Source organism: Nerophis ophidion, linkage group LG26 (genome assembly GCF_033978795.1).
Source record: "Nerophis ophidion isolate RoL-2023_Sa linkage group LG26, RoL_Noph_v1.0, whole genome shotgun sequence".
Taxonomy (NCBI): domain Eukaryota; kingdom Metazoa; phylum Chordata; class Actinopteri; order Syngnathiformes; family Syngnathidae; genus Nerophis; species Nerophis ophidion.
The window spans coordinates 32,059,131-32,078,598 of record NC_084636.1 but is presented as its reverse complement, the minus strand read 5'-3'; the positions used below and the strand labels follow the sequence as shown (position 1 = coordinate 32,078,598).

At 39.2% G+C, this 19,468-nt stretch overlaps 2 protein-coding genes across 4 annotated transcripts in view; one reads left to right on the top strand and one right to left on the bottom strand.

The window, feature by feature from the left end:
• Positions 1-2,416: 2,416 nt before the first annotated feature.
• Positions 2,417-15,534, bottom strand: chst7 (carbohydrate (N-acetylglucosamine 6-O) sulfotransferase 7). Its single transcript, XM_061888742.1, has 2 exons — positions 14,197-15,534; positions 2,417-3,003 (listed from the first exon to the last, which is right to left on the bottom strand). The coding sequence occupies exon 1, from the start codon at positions 15,473-15,475 to the stop codon at positions 14,207-14,209; it is 1,269 nt and encodes a 422-aa protein (XP_061744726.1). The 5' UTR covers positions 15,476-15,534; the 3' UTR covers positions 2,417-3,003; positions 14,197-14,206.
• Positions 15,535-15,625: 91 nt separating this feature from the next.
• The window catches only part of tubgcp5 (tubulin gamma complex component 5), a 72,424-nt gene continuing 68,581 nt past the window's right edge, over positions 15,626-19,468 (top strand). For 2 of the 3 annotated variants that reach the window (XM_061888741.1, XM_061888740.1), the window contains exon 1: positions 15,626-16,392. In XM_061888741.1, the coding sequence (XP_061744725.1) occupies positions 16,259-16,392 (134 nt within the window). In that variant the 5' untranslated portion in view covers positions 15,626-16,258. The remainder of the gene's footprint in view (positions 16,393-19,468) is intronic. The other variant, XM_061888739.1, reaches the window with a different exon arrangement.

Sequence of the window (19,468 nt, the reverse complement as noted above, 5' to 3'; positions counted from 1 at the left end):
CAATTATATCAGTATGTATCACAATAGACACATAATCGATATAAATAATACAATTATTTTAAAGTTTTTTTTCTACTTTGAAAGAAGAAAACTGCAAAAGGAGCATGAATTTATGTATGAAAAAAGTGTGATTGATTAACATGACGTTAAACCAGGGCTGGGCGAGAAAATGATATCACAATATATCTCGATAGACATGTAATCGATATCAATAAAAAAATGTGCTCGATAGTATTTTTTCTACTTTATAGGGAGAAAACTGCAAAAGGAGCATGTATTTATGTATGAAAAAATGTGTGATTGACATAATGTTAAAACAGGGATGGGCAAGAAAATGATACCACTATATATCATGTAATCTATAAATTAAATAAATGTGTTCAATAGTATTTTTTCTACTTTATAGGAAGAAAACTGCAAAAGGAGCATGAATTTATGTATAAAATAAGTTTGATTGATTGACATGACGTTAAACCAGGGCTGGGCGATAAGACGATATCAATACATATCACGACAGACCTAAATATCAATAAAAAATGTATTTGATATTTTCTCTACTTTATAGGAAGAAAACTGCAAAAGGAGCATGTATTTATGTATGAAAAAAGTGTGGTTGATTGAGATGACATTAAACCAGGGCTGGGCGAGAAAATGATATCACAATATATCACGATAGACATGTAATCGATATCAATAAAAATGTGTTTGATAGTATTTTTTGTACTTCATAGGAAGAAAACTGCAAAAGGAGCATGCATTTATGTATGAAAAAAGTGTGATTGATTAACATGACGTTAAACCAGGGCTGGGCGAGAAAATGATATCACAATATATCACGATAGACATGTAATCGATATCAATTTAAAAAATGTGCTTGATAGTATTTTTTCTACTTTATAGGAAGAAAACTGCAAAAGGAGCATGTATTTATGTATGAAAAATGTGTGATTGACATAATGTTAAAACAGGGATGGGCGAGAAAATGATACCAGTATAAATCACGATAGACATGTAATCGATATCAATAAAAATGTGCTTGATAGTATTTTTTCTACTTTGAAAGAAGAAAACTGCAAAAGGAGCATGTATTTATGTATGAAAAATGTGTGATTGACATAATGTTAAAACAGGGATGGGCGAGAAAATGATACCACTATATATCACGATAGATATGTAATCGATATCAATAAAAATGTGATTGATAGTATTTTTTGTACTTCATAGGAAGAAAACTGCAAAAGGAGCATGCATTTATGTACGAAAAAAGTGTGATTGGTTAACATGACGTTAAACCAGGGCTGGGCGAGAAAATGATATCACAATATATCTCGATAGACATGTAATCGATATCAATTAAAAAATGTGCTCGATAGTATTTTTTTGTACTTTATAGGAAGAAAACTGCAAAAGGAGCATGTATTTATGTATGAAAAATGTGTGATTGACATAATGTTAAAACAGGGATGGGCGAGAAAATGATACCACTATATATCACGATAGACACGTAATCGATATCAATTTAAAAAATGTGCTTGATAGTATTTTTTCTACTTTGAAAGAAGAAAACTGCAAAAGGAGCATGTACTTATGTATGAAAAAAGTGTGATTGACATAATGTTAAAACAGGGATGGGTGAGAAAATGATACCACTATATATCACGATAGACATGTAATCGATATCAATTTAAAAAATGTGCTTGATAGTATTTTTTCTACTTTATAGGAAGAAAACTGCAAAAGGAGCATGTATTTATGTATGAAAAATGTGTGATTGACATAATCTTAAAACAGGGATGGGCGAGAAAATGATACCACAATATATCTCGATAGACATGTAATCGATATCAATAAAAAAATGTGCTCGATAGTATTTTTTCTACTTTATAGAAAGAAAACTGCAAAAGGACCATGAATTTATGTATAAAATAAGTTTGATCGATTGACATGACGTTAAACATTCTACCTAGAACTTTAATGAGAAAGTTGGCATAAACACAGCACAGCACTCTTGTCTAATAGAGGATCTTCGATTAGCAAGAGGAGCTAAACACGGCGCAGCACTCCTGTCATATAAATAAATGATAAATGGGTTGTACTTGTATAGCGCTTTTCTACCTTCAAGGTACTCAAAGCGCTTTGACACTACTTCCACATTTACCCATTCACACACCCATTCACACACTGATGGAGGGAGCTGCCATGCAAGGCGCTAACCAGCACCCATCAGGAGCAAGGGTGAAGTGTCTTGCTCAAGGACACAACGGACGTGACGAGGTTGGTACTAGGTGGGGATTGAACCAGGGACCCTCGGGTTGCGCACGGCCGTCCCTATATAGAGGATCTTTGACTAATATTTTGTCAAATTCCAAGTTCACATCTGCGAGTTTGTTACAGCAAATTAGGAAAAACTTCCAAATAGAAAACAAATCTTTATTGAGGTCACTTGAAATCTTCTAAAAGTTTTGATGTGGTACAAATGTGACAAAGTGCAAAGATGACATCCCGAGAATGTCAGGTGAAAGTTGACACCAGAGAAGACTAGAAAGATGTTAAGAAGCATCAGTACCACCTGTGGAGAAGCTGCTCACATTCCTCACTGAGCGGGGGGGGGGTTAAGGGCCAAGAAAGGGGGGTCTAGGGGGGCCCCACACTTGACCTTTTTGTTACTGAAGCCTCCTTCAAAGTTGGCGTGTTAGCGAGATTACTGCTGAGTCATCAGAAGCTTCTTAAAGGGGGAGGGGATTATCAGGACTTTAGAAAAGGGGCGGAGCTTTGACGTGTGGGCCAGGCAGGTGGGACTTCACAATAGAAGCTGCCTTTCAAAAAAAAAAAAAAAAAAAATCTCCCCTCTGATTGGCCGAGCACAGTGCTGAACTTTAAGCTCCGCCTCCTCTTCTCGCTCAGTTCGGAGGGGAAAAACATTGCTTGAGACGCTTGGGGCTCCCGGTGGGGAACATTCCGGACCGGCCGCATGCTTTGCCCTCAGGCTTGACTTGCAGGCCGCTGTGGAGAGAAAACAAATGAAGCAAAAGTTAACTTCAGACCACTTTTGATGGCATCGTAGCTTCTTCATCAACTTTCATCCACTTTCACACAAAACACAGCCACAGCTAGCACGATGCTAAAATGTACTGTTAGCATGTCGGTCACATAGCGTTGCAAGTGTTTCTAACGTAGCATGACGTTAAAATGTAAACTATCAGTTACAGACATGATAGTTGTAAGTTTGATCATTTAATATGCTAACATGGCACGATGCTAAAATGTAATGTTAGCATGTCGGTCACATAGTGTTTCTAACCTAGCATGATGTTAAAATGTAAACTATCAGTTACAGACAAGATAGTTGTAAGTTTGATCATTTTAATATGCTAACATAGCACGATGCTAAAATATAATGTTAGCATGTCGGTCACATAGCGCTGCTGGTGTTGCTAACCTAGCATGACGTTAAAACGAAAACTATCAGTTACAGAGATGATAGTTGTAAGTTTGATCATTTAATATGCTAACATAGCACGATGCTAAAATTTAATGTTAGCATGTCGGTCACATAGCGTTGCAAGTGTTTCTAACGTAGCATGATGTCAAAATGTAAACTATCAGTTACAGACAAGATAGTTGTAAGTTTGATCATTTTAATATGCTAACATAGCACGATGCTAGAATGTAATATTAGCATGTCGGTCACATAGCGTTTCTAACCTAGCATGATGTTAAAATGTAAACTATCATTTACAGACACGGCACTTGTAAGCTAGATCATTTAATATGCTAATATAGCGTTATGATAAAATTTAATGTTAGCATGTTGGACACATAGCGTTGTTAACCTAGCATGATGTTAAAATGTAAACTATCAGTTACGAACATAGTAGTTGTAAGCTTGATCATTTAATATGCTTACCCAGCATGATGCTAAAATGTAAAGTTAGCATGTCGGTCACATGGCGCTGCTTGTGTTGCTAACTTAAAATGTAAATATCAGTTACAGACATAGTAGCTGTAAGCTTGATCATTTAATATGCTAACCTAGCATGATGTTAAAATGTAATGTTAGCATGTTGTCTCATAGTGTTGCTAACCTAGCATGATGTTAAAATGTAGACTATCAGTTACGAACATAGTAGTTGTAAGCTTGATCATTTAATATGCTTACCTAGCATGATGCTAAAATGTACTGTTAGCATGTCGGTCACATAGCGCTGCTAGTGTTGCTAACCTAGCATGACGTTAAAATGTAAACTATCAGTTACAGACATGATAGTTGTAAGTTTGATCATTTAATATGCTAACATGGCACGATGCTAAAATGTAATGTTAGCATGTCGGTCACATAGCGTTGCAAGTGTTTCTAACGTAGCTTGATGTTAAAATGTAAACTATCAGTTACAGACAAGATAGTTGTAAGTTTGATCATTTAATATGCTAACATGGCACGATGCTAAAATGTAATGTTAGCATGTCGGTCACATAGCGTTGCAAGTGTTTCTAGCGTAGCATGATGTTAAAATGTAAACTATCAGTTATAGACAAGATAGTTGTAAGTTTGATCATTTAATATGCTAACATAGCACGATGCTAGAATGTAATATTAGCATGTCGGTCACATAGCGTTTCTTACCTAGCATGATGTTAAAATGTAAACTATGATTTACAGACATGGCACTTGTAAGCTAGATCATTTAATATGCTAATATAGCGTTATGATAAAATTTTATGTTAGCATGTTGGACACATAGCGTTGCTAACCTAGCATGATGTTAAAATGTAAACTATCAGTTACGAACATAGTAGTTGTAAGCTTGATCATTTAATATGCTTACCTAGCATGATGCTAAAATGTAAAGTTAGCATGTCGGTCACATGGTGCTGCTTGTGTTGCTAACTTAAAATGTAAATATCAGTTACAGACATAGTAGCTGTAAGCTTGATCATTTAATATGCTAACCTAGCATGATGTTAAAATGTAATGTTAGCATGTTGTCTCATAGTGTTGCTAACCTAGCATGATGCTAAAATGTACTGTTAGCATGTCGGTCACATAGCGTTGCAGGTCTTGCTACCCTTGCAGGATGTTAAAATGTAAACTATCACTTACTCACCTGGTAGTTGTAAGTTTGATCACTTAAAATGCTAGCCTAGCATGATGCTAAAATGTAATGATAGCATGTCAGTCACATAGCGTTGCTAACCTAGCATGATGTTAAGATGTCATGATAGCATGTCAGTCACATAGCGTTGCGAGTGTTGCTAACTAAGTATGATGTTAAAATTTAAACATCAGTTACAGACATGGTAGTTGTAAGTTTGATCATTTAATATCCTGACATAGCATGTTGCTAAAATGTAATGTTAGCATGTCGGTCACATAGTGTTGCTAACCTAGTATGATGTTAAAATGTAAACAAACATTTACAGACATGATAGTTGTAAGTTTGATAATTTAATATATTAACCTGGCATGATGCTAAAATGTAATGTTAGCATGTCAGTCACATGGCGTTGGTAGTTTTGCTAACCTAATATGATGTTAAAATGTAAACATCAGTTACAGACATGGTAGTTGTAAGGTTGATAATTTAATATTATGTTAGCAAGTAGTTCACATAGCTATGCTAGTGTTACTAACCGAGCATGATGTTTAGATTTTATGTCAGCATGTAGCTCACATAGCTATGCTAGTGTTACTCACCGAGCATGATGTTTAGATTGTATGTTAGCATGTAGCTCACGTAGCTATGCTAGTGTTATTAACCTATCATGATTTAAAAATCTGTGTTAGCATGTAGCTCACATAGTTATGCTAGTGTTCCTAACCGAGCAGGATGTTTAGATTGTATGTTAGCAAGTTGCTCACATAGCTATTGTAACTAACCTAGCAGAATGTTAAAATATATAGTTAGCATGTAGCTCACATAGCTATGCTAGTGTTATTAACCTATCATGATTACAAATTTTGTGTTAGCATGTAGCTCACATAGCTATGCTAGTGTTATTAACCTATCATGATTACAAATTTTGTGTTAGCATGTAGCTCACATGGCTATTGTAACTAACCTAGCAGAATGTTAAAATATAAAGTTAGCATGTAGCTCACATAGCTATGCTAGTGTTGCTAACCTATCATGATTTTAGATGTTATGTTAGCATGTAGCTCACATAGCTATGCTAGTGTTGCTAACCTATCATGATTTTAGATGTTATGTTAGCATGGAGCTCACATAGCTATTGTTAAAGGAGAGCAGCATGAGGAAGGCAGAGAGAAGATGCCCACTCTCCATCTGCTCCATTTTGCCTTGCAAGCATCTCTCCCCTGACAGGCGCGCCTGTTGCAGGCCAGTGACAGGCTGCTTGGTGAGCCGCGGGAGGCGTACAACGTGCCATCACCAGCAGACGCCTGGACAATGACCCCATTCTCCACAGCACAGTCCGAGGCCCGGGCGACTCTGCCAGCTGGAGTCCCCACCACACCAAGCGCCACACAATGAAGGCTTTATCAAAGAGCCTTGAAGGCGGGAGAGAACTCAAACGCTCACTCCTCAAAACACTTCAGATAGAATTTAAAATATTCACCAAAACTACAAACTTAGGTCCATGATATTTAAGTATTTTTAAACCATTTTAAATAAGTAAACAACATTGTGCTGGGTTAGCAAGACTAGCATAGCTATGTGAGCTACACGCTAACATTACATCTTAACATCATACTAGGTTAGCAACACTAGCATTGCTATGTGAGCAACAAGCTAATATTATATTTTAACATCAGGCTAAGTTAGCAACACTAGCAAAGCCATGGGAGCTACACGCTGCCATTACATTTTACTAGTTTAGCAGCACGAGCAAAGTTTTGTGAGAGACATGCTAACATTAAATTTCAACATCACGCTAAGTTAGCAACATCACCAAAGCTATGTAAGCAACATGCTTAAATTAAAGCTGCAAGCAGCGTTGGTCGGGTCGCTTTTGCCAACTTCCTGTTGATTTTTGCTATAGAAGGTTCTAATTGGAAATGTAGGTCTAAGTCAGACCTACATAGAGGTTTTTGTTTCGTGTCTCTACGACATTCCTAACGGAAGTTACAAGCAGTCTGTTTTTTGTCTCTTCCTAGGGGGCGCTAGCGCGCAATATTCATTTTTTGGGGTTTGGTTGCTTAATGAGTTGGTCTGCCGCTCCATACCGATGTGTGTGTCAAATTTGGTGAGTTTTGAAGCATGTTAAGGGGGTCAAATTAGGGTGCGAAGGTGCGAGCGCGCCTTTGGCTGCTGCCCCCGAGACCCACGGTAGAAGACGCCTTGGTGCCACTATTTAATGCATTGTGAAAGTAATGCAGTTGTTGTATTGAAGTGAAAATATCAAACTTCCTGTTCGTTTTTGCTAAAGTATGTTAATTATTCAAATGTAGGTCTAAGTGAGACCTACATAGTGGTTTTTGTTCCATGTCTCTCTGACATTCCTACCGGAAGTTACAAGCAGTTTTGTCTGTGTTTTCTTCCTAGGAGCAGTTTGTCTGTGTTGTATTCCTAGGGGGCGCTAGAGCACAATTTTGAGTTTAAGGGTTTGTTTTTTTTATTAGCTCGCAATTGTTGCCAGTCCTGATGTGTGTGCCAAGTTTGGTGAGTTTTGAAGCATTTTAAAGGGGTCAAATTACAGCTAAAAGAGGCAAAAATGACATTTTTTAGGAAACTTTGCGCAGGGGTAACATCATGCTAGGTTAGCAACATCAGCAAAGCTATGTGAGCTAGATGCTAATATTATATTTAAACATCACACTAGGTTAGCAAAACCGGCATAGCCACGTGTCCTACATGCTAATATTATATTTTAACATCAGGGTTAGGTTTGCAACAGTTGCATAGCTATGTGAGCTTCATGCAAAAATGATATTATAACATCATGCTAGGTTAGCAACTCTAGCATAGCCCTGTGAGCTACATGATATCATTACATTTTAACATCACATTAGGTTAGCAACTCTGGCATAGCCCTGTGAGCTACATGATATCATTACATTTTAACATCACATTAGGTTAGCAACACTAGCGTTGTTATATGAGGGACATGCTAACTTTATATTTCAACGTCATGCTAAGTTAGCAACATCAGCAAATCTATGTGAAGGAGATGCTAACATTACATTTTAACATCACTCTAGGTTAGCAAAACCGGCAAAGCCATATGAGCTACATGCTAACATTATATTTTAACATCATGCTAGCTTGGCAACACCAGCATAGCTATGTGAGCTTCATGCTAACATTACATTTTAACAATAGGCTAGGTTTGCAACACTTGCATAGCTATGTGAGCTACGTGCAAAAATCATATTTTAACATCACGCTAGGTTAGCAACACTGGCATAGCCACGTGAGCTACATGCTAATATTATATCTTAACATCAGGCGAGGTTTACAACACTTGCATAGCTATGTGAGCTACATGCTAACAATATATTTTAACATCACGCTAGGTTAACAACACTATCATAGCCCTGTGAGCTCCATGCTATCATTACATTTTAACATCACACTAGGTTAGCAACACAAGCGTCGTTATGTGAGCGACATGCTAACTTTATATTTCAACGTCATGTTAAGTTAGCAACATCAGCAAAGCATATTACATTTTACCATCACGCTAGGTTAGCAAAACCGGCATAGCCACGTGAGCTACATGCTAATATTATATTTTAACATCAGGCGAGGTTTACAAAACTTGCATAGCTATGTGAGCTACATGCTAACAATATATCTTAACATCATGCTAGGTTAACAACACTATCATAGCCTTGTGAGCTCCATGCTATCATTACATTTTAACATCACACTAGGTTAGCAAAACAAGCGTCGTTATGTGAGCGACATGCTAACTTTATATTTCAACGTCATGTTAAGTTAGCAACATCAGCAAAGCATATTACATTTTACCATCACGCTAGGTTAGCAAAACCGGTATAGCCATGTGAGCTACATGCTAATATTATATTTTAACATCAGGCGAGGTTTACAACACTTGCATAGCTATGTGAGATACATGCTAACAATATATTTTAACATCACGCTAGGTTAACAACACTATCATAGCCTTGTGAGCTCCATGCTATCATTACATTATAACATCACACTAGGTTAGCAACACAAGCGTCGTTATGTGAGCGACATGCTAACTTTATATTTCAACGTCATGTTAAGTTAGCAACATCAGCAAAGCATATTACATTTTACCATCACGCTAGGTTAGCAAAACCGGCATGGCCATGTGAGCTACATGCTAACATTACATTTTAACATCATTTGCTTGGCAACACAAGCCTAGCTATGTGAGCTTCATGCTAACATTACATTTCAACATCACACTAGGTTAGCAAAACCGGCAAAGCCATATGAGCTACATGGTAACATTATATTTTAACATCATGCTAGCTTGGCAACACCAGCATAGCTATGTGAGCTTCATGCTAACATTACATTTTAACAATAGGCTAGGTTTGCAACACTTGCATAGCTATGTGAGCTACGTGCAAAAATCATATTTTAACTTCACGCTAGGTTAGCAACACTGGCATAGCCACGTGAGCTACATGCTAATATTATATTTTAACATCAGGCGAGGTTTACAACACTTGCATAGCTATGTGAGCTACATGCTAACAATATATTTTAACATCACGCTAGGTTAACAACACTATCATAGCCTTGTGAGCTCCATGCTATCATTACATTTTAACATCACACTAGGTTAGCAACACAAGCGTCGTTATGTGAGCGACATGCTAACTTTATATTAACGTCATGTTGAGTTAGCAACATCAGCAATGCATATTACATTTTACCATCACGCTAGGTTAGCAAAACCGGCATAGCCATGTGAGCTACATGCTAACATTACATTTTAACATCATTTGCTTGGCAACACAAGCCTAGCTATGTGAGCTTCATGCTAACATTACATTTCAACATCACGCTAGGTTCGCAAAACCGGCATAGCCATGTGAGCTACATGCTAACATTACATTTTAACATCATTTGCTTGGCAACACAAGCCTAGCTATGTGAGCTTCATGCTAACATCACGCTAGGTTAGCAAAACTGGCATAGCCATATGAGCTACACGCTAACATCACATCGTAACATCATGCTAGGTTAGCAACACTTACGTAGCTATGTGAGCTCCATGCTAACATCATATTTTAACATTGTGCTAGTTTATCATATGAAATTATTAAATAATTAAACTTCTAGCTACCACGTCTGTAACTGACGGATGGATTTTCACGATTTGTAGCAAAGCCTTTTTTCATGACCTCATAAAAACATCACATGTTATTTAAGTTTTTTACAAACTCTTTTGCACATTAGGAGAGCTTTCATTAAAAAGTAATCTTGTTCTCCTGCAGTGGCGCCACCTTGTGTAACTTTAAATAATGACACATGTTAAAGCGAACCACACGGTGGAGGACTCCAAGGACAGTTTCGGATAAAATGAAGCGTCCTCACGTTAAAAAGCGAAAACAAAACATTTGAATGCAGTTTAATTCAAGTTAAATAAGCCAATGAACAATTACCAAATAGCGATAAGTAGTTGTTAGCATTGTTGTTAGCATTAGCATTAGCACGCATATGGCAAAAGTGTCGTATTGAGACTTCATAACACGCTAATTGTGACTAGAAGGATCATCTTTTTCCGTTTTATTTTGAAAGAAAAGAAGTGTTGTGGTTTACTAGACGTCAGCGGGTGTTTATACAAGTTTACATCGTGGTTTGGCAGTTTTAATGTCTCTTGGATTCATGTTAGCATTTAGGCTAGCAGACGATTAGCGCAATTGCGCAAAATGATTCCGCGAGCACACACTGTTTTTTTAACTCTGGTACCGTTGTGATGCTACATAATGTACATGATACTGTACATCATACTCTACATGATACTGTACATCATATTCTACATGATACTGTACATCATATTCTACATGATACTGTACATCATACTCTACATGATACTGTACATCATATTCTACATGATACTGTACATCATACTCTACATGATACTGTACATCATACTCTACATGATACTGTACATCATATTCTACATGATACTGTACATCATACTCTACATGATACTGTACATCATATTCTACATGATACTGTACATCATACTCTACATGATACTGTACATCATATTCTACATGATACTGTACATCATACTCTACATGATACTGTACATCATACTCTACATGATACTGTACATCATATTCTACATGATACTGTACATCATACTCTACATGATACTGTACATCATATTCTACATGATACTGTACATCATACTCTACATGATACTGTACATCATATTCTACATGATACTGTACATCATACTCTACATGATACTGTACATCATATTCTACATGATACTGTACATCATACTCTACATGTTACTGTACATGATACTGTACACCATACTGTGAGTCATACTCTACATCGCACTGTACATCTTACTGTACATGATCATTTACATGATACTGTACATCATATTCTACATTATACTGTACATCAAACTCTACATGATACTGTGCATGATATTGTACATCATACTCTACATGATACTGTGCATGTTACTGTACACGATATTCTATATGATACTGTGCATGATGCTGTACATTATACTCTACATAATACTGTGCATGGTACTTTACATCATACAATACATGATACTGTACATAGTACTGTACATCATACTCTACATGATACTGCACAAAATAATGTACATGATACTGTACATCATACTCTCATGATACTGTACATCATACTGTATGTCTTACTGTACATCATACTCTACACGATACTGTAGATCATACTCTACATGATACTGCACAAAATAATGTACATGATACTGTACATCATACTGTATGTCTTACTGTGCATCATACTCTACACGATGCTGTACATCATACTCTACATGATACTGCACAAAATAATGTACATAATACTGTACATCATACTCTCATGATACTGTACATCATACTGTATGTCTTACTGTACATCATACTCTACACGATACTGTAGATCATACTCTACATGATACTGTGCATTGTACTGTACATCATACTCTATATGATACTGCACAAAATAATGTACATGATACTGTACATCATAATCTCATGATACTGTACATCATACTTTATGTCTTACTGTACATCATACTCTACACGATACTGTAGATCATACTCTACATGATACTGTGCATGGTACTGTACATCACACTCTAGATGATACTATACATTGTACTGTACATCATACTCTACACGATACTGTAGATCATACTCTACATGATACTGTACATGACACTGTAGATTGTACTGTACATCACACTATAAGATACTGCACAAAATAATGTACATGATACTGTACATCATACTCTCATGATACTGTACATCATACTGTATGTCTTACGTACATCATACTCTACACGATACTGTACATCATACTTTACATGATACTGTGCCTGTTACTGTAGATTATACTCTACATGATACTGTAGATCATACTCTACATTATACTGTGTATAATACTGTACATCATACTCTACCTGATACTGTGTACGATACTGTGCATCATACTCTACATCATACTGTACATGATACTGTGAATTATACTGCAAATCATACTCTACATCATACTGTACATGTTACTGTAGATCATGCTCTGCATTCTACTGTAGATCATACTCTACATGATACTGTTAATCATACTCTACATGATACTGTGTATGATACTGTACATCAGACTCTAAAAGATACTGTGTATGAAACTGTACATCATACTGTGCATCATACTCTACATCATACTGTACATGATACTCTACATCATACGTGCATGTTACTGTAAATTAACGCTACATCATACTGTACATCATACTCTACATGATGGGGTACATGATACTGCACAAAATAATGTACCTGATACTGTACATTATAGTCTACATGATATTGTGCATTATACTGTACATCATACTCTACAACAGGGGTCACCAACGCGGTGCTGTGGGCACCAGGTAGCCCGTAAGTGAAGTGAATTATATTTATATAGCGCTTTTCTCTAGTGACTCAAAGCGCTTTTACATAGTGAAACCCAATATCTAAGTTACATTTAAAGCAGTGTGGGTGGCACTGGGAGCAGGTGGGTAAAGTGTCTTGCCCAAGGACACATGATACTGTAAATCATAGTCTACATGATACTGTGCATCTTACTGAACATTATACTCTACACAATACTGTACATCATACTGTTTGTCATACTGTACATGATACTGTAAATCATAGTCTACATGATACTGTGCATCTTACTGAACATTATACTCTACACAATACTGTACATCGTACTGTTTGTCATACTATTCATGATAATGTACATCTTACTGTATATGAGTGTGATCATGATACTGTACATCACAATGTATTTTATAAAGTACATCATACTGTACATCCTACTGTATGTGATACTCGATATGATACTGTACATCATACTGCACATGTTACGGTACATCAGAATGTACATGATACTGTACATCACACTGCATAGGTTACGGTATATCATAATGTACATGATACTGTAAATCATAGTCTACATGATACTGTGCATCTTACTGAACATTATACTCTACACAATACTGTACATCGTACTGTTTGTCATACTATACATGATACTGTAAATCATAGTCTACATGATACTGTGCATCTTACTGAACATTATACTCTACACAATACTGTACATCGTACTGTTTGTCATACTATACATGATAACGTACATTTTACTGTATATGATTCTGATTATGATACTGTACATCACAATGTATATTATAAAGTACATCATACTGTACATCCTACTGTATGTGATACTCGATATGATACTGTACATCATACTGCACATTATCCTGTACACGTTGCAATACATCATGATGTACATGATACTGTACATCACAATGTATATTATAAAGTACATCATACTGTACATCCTACTGTATGTGATACTCGATATGATACTGTACATCATACTGCACATGTTACGGTACATCATAAAGTACATGATACTGTACATCATACTGCACATTATCCTGTACACGTTGCAGTACATCATGATGTACATGATACTGTACACTTAATGGTTCCAACCCCCCCCAAAGGCAAAGAGCGGGGGTCCTCACCGTGACGCCCTCACGCGGTCTTGTCGGCGCCGCGTCTCGGGTAGCCCAACAGCCGCATGACCTCGCTGCAGTAGGCCTCCACCTGCTCGATCTGCTCCACGCTGAGGCGCTCTCTCCAGGCGTAGATGGCCTCCTTGGCGTCCCGCGACGAGATGAGGAAGGGCCTGTCGGAGGAGTAGCCCCGGCCGTGGGTCATGTTGAGGGCGAAGCTCTCCAGCGCCGGCGACGACGACACGTTGGCGAAGCGGTAGAGCCTCCGGAGCTCCTCGGCGGGGTGCTGCACCAGGTCCTCGTAGCGGACGCGGTGGTAGCTCCTCCGCACCCAGGGCGGCGCGTTGGACACCAGCATCATGTCGCCCAGCCAGTTGTCGCAGATGAGCTCCATGGCGCCGGACACGTAGTTCTCGGCCCGGTTCAGCCGGGTGTTGGGCACCAGCATGCGCTTGTACTTGTCGTTCTGCTTCTTGCTCCGCAGCACCTGGATGCTCTCCTTCACCAGGGCCTGCTTGGACTTCAGCCGGGAGTTGTGCACCGCCCGGGGGTCGCGGAAGAGCTGCACGATGTGGAGCTTTACGGCGGGGTCCTTCATCAGCGGCACCAGGGTGTTGAGGTCCAAAACGCGCACCCCCTTGATGACCATCACCGGGTACTTCTTGCACTCCCGCTCCAGGTCGCGGATGTCCCGCTTGGGGCACTTGGCGCAGCGGTCCTCCTGGACCAGCCCGACGTGGTGCCGCTGGTGGGCGTCGCAGAGCGGCTCGGAGCACACCACCTTGTTCATCTTCCAGCCGAAGATGAAGGCGGTGGTGAGGTTCTGCGCGCCCGCGTACAGCTTGAGCACGGAGAAGTCGCAGCGGAACAGGGCGCCCAGCATGTCGCGCACGGCGCCCTGCAGGCTGCCCGCGTCGCCCGGGTACAGCGCCTGCCAGATGTGCCACATGGGCTCGTACAGGTAGAAGACGTCCGGGTGCTGGTTGAAGAGCTCGCCCAGGAACGAGGAGCCCGTCCTCCAGGTGGCGTGCAGGTAGATGTGAGTGCGCGGACGGATGCCGCCGCCGCTGGCCCCGGGCGCCTCCGCCGTGGCGTTGGCGCCGCGCTCCCACAGCACCGACACGGCGTTCTGCAGCTCCGAGCAGCGCGACTGCTGCTGCCGCTGCAGCGGCTTTCCCGCGCCGTGCAGCGACTTCTCCCCGAAGTCAAAGACATAGGGCACCAGCAGGAGCACACCCGAGTAGGCGAGGATCAGAATCAGGTATTTCTTCTGCAGCCTCCTCTTCATCGCGGGGCCGAGCGACCGTTCGCGGCGGACGCTGAGGTCGCAGTGACGCCGGCAAGGAGCCTCTCGATTGGCAGTGAAGCCGATGGGAACAGAGGGGGGGGCGGGGCGAACGGATAAGACACGCCCATTTTGCCACAAAAACAGAAGCATCGACCCGCTTTGAGCACGCACACGCCGTAATGTCGCACTAAATACATATTTGTAGCACGAAGAAGTGAAAGTGTTGATGTTATTGACGAATTTCATGAGGGGAAAAGTCATTAATATCGCGTTCCCGCGCAAAGGGAGAAGTGCCGTTATGTTCAGAGATTGTTTCGGAGGGAAGACTGCCCACTCGGCGCCATCTTCCGGAACAGAGCAGCGCGAGGTTTTGGAGTTTAAAAATCTGCTTTTCGACTCAAATTTGAGTTATAAAAAACGCTTTAAAAATGTGTCTATTCGGGCGGAATGTGAACGTTATCGTGTTTGTGAGAGGGATTAGTTAGTTTGTTAATCGACGCAATCACGCAATGCATTGTGGGAAAGCCAAATAAGTAAACACAACCTTCGATCCTCATTCCATTGCAGGAACTGTTGTTCGTTCTTTTTAAAATCAGTCATGGTGTTCGTTGACACGTCGAATGGAACAAATAAAAAAAATACATTTTTATAAAATCGTCGTTTGATTCGCGCATGCGCACTCCACCCCGGAAGTTCCTCGGAGATGTTGCCGCTGCTCAGGCTGCACGATCAAATGGCGTCAAGTGAAACATTCCGCTGCTCATAGGAGGCTTTTTATTCGCCATGGCTCACGCCAGCACCTTCGAGAAGGAGACGGAGCGAGAGACCAAGAAGCTGATCAGGTGTGTTTGTGGTCAGGAGGACGAGGAGGAGCCCAACTTCCAGCTCGCACTCAAGTTTGCCTCCTCCAACTTCAGGTGAGGACTATTGATGCTTGTTGATTTACTTTAGGAGGAGAGGTAACCATGGCGACGCCACTAGCTGGTAGTCATAGCAACACATTGTGATGTGACAGTAGTAATGGTGTTGCTAGCTAGCTGGTAGTCATAGCAACACATGGTGATGTGACAGTAGTAATAGTGTTGCTAGCTAGCTGGTAGTCATAGCAACACATGGTGATGTGAGAATAGTAATAGTGATGCTAGCTAGCTGGTAGTCATAGCAACACGTGGTGAGGGTGGCAATAGTAATAGTGATGCTAGCTAGCTGGTAGTCATAGCAACACATAGTGATGGTGAAAATAGTAATAGTGATGCTTGCTAGCAATCAATAGTAACAACTTCAATGGTGAGAGAGACAGTAGTAATAGTGATGCTAGTTAGTAGTACTAACAACCAATGGTGATGCTAGCTAGTTAGTAGTACTAATAACCAATGATGATGCTAGCTAGCTAGTTAGTAGTACTAACAACCAATGGTGATGTGACAGTAGTAATAGTGATGCTGGCTAGCTATTTATTAGTACTAACAATCAATGGTGATAGAGACGGTAGTAATATTGATGCTGGCTAGGTAGTTAGTAGTACTAACAACCAATAGTGATAGAGACAATAGTAATAGTAATGCTAGCTTGCTAGTTAGTAGTACTAATAACCAATAGTGATAGAGAGGGTAGTAATTGTGATGTTGGCTAGCTCATTAGTAGTACTAACAACCAATGGCAAACGTGACAGTGCTGATTGTGGTGCTAGCTAGCTATCAATACTAGCAATAACACATAGTTATTGTGACAATGGTAGTAGTTATGCTAGCTAGCTAGTACTAACAACAAAAAATGATGTGACAGTAATAGTGATGATAACCATTACTAGTAGTAACAAAAAATGGCGATAGTGACAGTAGTAATAGTGATGCTAGCTAGCTACTTAGTAGTACTAACAACCAATGGTGATGCTAGCTAGCTAGTTAGTAGTACTAATAACCAATGATGATGCTAGCTAGCTAGTTAGTAGTAGTAATAACCAATGATGATGTTAGCTAGCTAGTTAGTAGTACTAACAACCAATGGTGATGTGACAGTAGTAATAGTGATGCTGGCTAGCTAGTTATTAGTACTAACAATCAATAGTGATAGAGACGGTAGTAATATTGATGGTGGCTAGCTAGTTAGTAGTACTAACAACCAATAGTGATAGAGACAATAGTAATAGTAATGCTAGCTTGCTAGGTAGTAGTATTAATAACCAATAGTGATAGAGACAATAGTAATAGTAATGCTAGCTTGCTAGTTAGTAGTACTAATAACCAATAGTGATTGAGACGGTAGTAATTGTGATGTTGGCTAGCTCATTAGTAGTACTAACAACCAATGGCAAAAGTGACAGTACTGATTGTGGTGCTAGCTAGCTATCAATACTAGCAATAACACATAGTTATTGTGACAATAGTAGTAGTTATGCTAGCTAGCTAGTAGTAACAACAAAAAAATTATGTGACAGTAATAATAGTGATGATAACCATTACTAGTAGTAACAACAAATGGTGATAGTGACAGTAGTAATAGTGATGCTAGCTAGCTAGCTAGTACTACTAACAACCAAAGGTGATAGTGACAATAGTAATTAGTGATGCTAACTAGCTAGTTAGAAGTACTAACAAACAATGGTGAGAGAGACAGTAGTAATAGTGATGCTAGCTAGCTAGTTAGTAGTACTAACAACAAATGGTGATAGTGACAATAGTAGTAGTGTGGCCAGCTATCTAATTAGTAGTACTAACAACCAATGGCGATAATGACAGTACTAATAGTGGTGTTAGCCAGCTATCAATACTGGCAATAACACATAGTTATTGTGATAATAGTAGTAGTTATGCTATCTAGCTAGTAGTTACAAAAAAAGATGATCGTGACAGTAGTAATAGTGATGATAACCATTACTAGTAGTAACAACAAATGGTGATAGTGACAGTAGTAATAGTGATGCTTGCTAGCTATTTAGTAGTAACAACAACAAATGGTGATAGAGACAGTAATAGTGAAACTAGCTAGTTGTAACAACAACCAATGGTGATAGTGACACTCCTATGTTAGCTACTTGTCATCAGTACTAACAACCAATGGTGATGGACACAGTAGTAATAGTGCTGCTAGCTAGCTAGCTAGTAGTACTTACAACCAATGGTGATAGTGACAGTAGTAATAGTGAATCGTGCTACCTAGCTTGTGGTAACAACAACCAATAGTGATAGTGACACTACTAATAGTGATACTAGCTAGCTAGCTGTCAGTGGTACGAAAAACCAATGGTGATAGTGACAGTAGTAATAGTAATTTTAGCTAGCTAGCGAGTAGTACTAACAACCAATGGTGATAGTGACTGTAGTAATAGTCATGCTAGGTAGTAGTACTACCAACCAATGGTGACAGTAGTAATAGTGATGCTGGCTAGCTAGCTAGTAGTAGTAGCAACCAATGTTAATAGTGATAGTAGTAATAGTCATGCTAGCTAGTAGTACTAACAGCCAATGGTGACAGTGACAGTAGTACTAGTGATTCTGGCTAGCTTTGCTAGTAGTAGTAGTAGCAACCAATGGTAATAGTGACAGTAGGAATAGTAATGCTAGCTAGTAGTACTAACAACCAATGGTGACAGTGACAGTAGTAATAGTGATGCTAACCATTACTAGTAGAAACAACAAATGGCAATAGAGACAGTAGTAATAGTGATGCTTGCTTGTTATCTAGTAGAAACAACAACAAATGGTGATAGAGACAGTTGTAATAGTGATGCTAGCTAGCTAGCTGTTAGTAGTAATAACAAACAATGGTGATAGTGACAGCAGTAATACTGAAGCTAAATAGTAGTAACAACAACCAATGGTGATAGTGACAATACTGGTAGTGATGCTAGCCAGCTAGCTGTCAGTGGTAATAACAACCAATGATGATAGTGAGACTACTAATTGTGATGCTAGCTAGCTAGCCAGTTGTAAAAACAACCAATGGTGATAGTAACATTAGTAATAGTAAAGCGAGCTACCTAGCTCGTGGTAA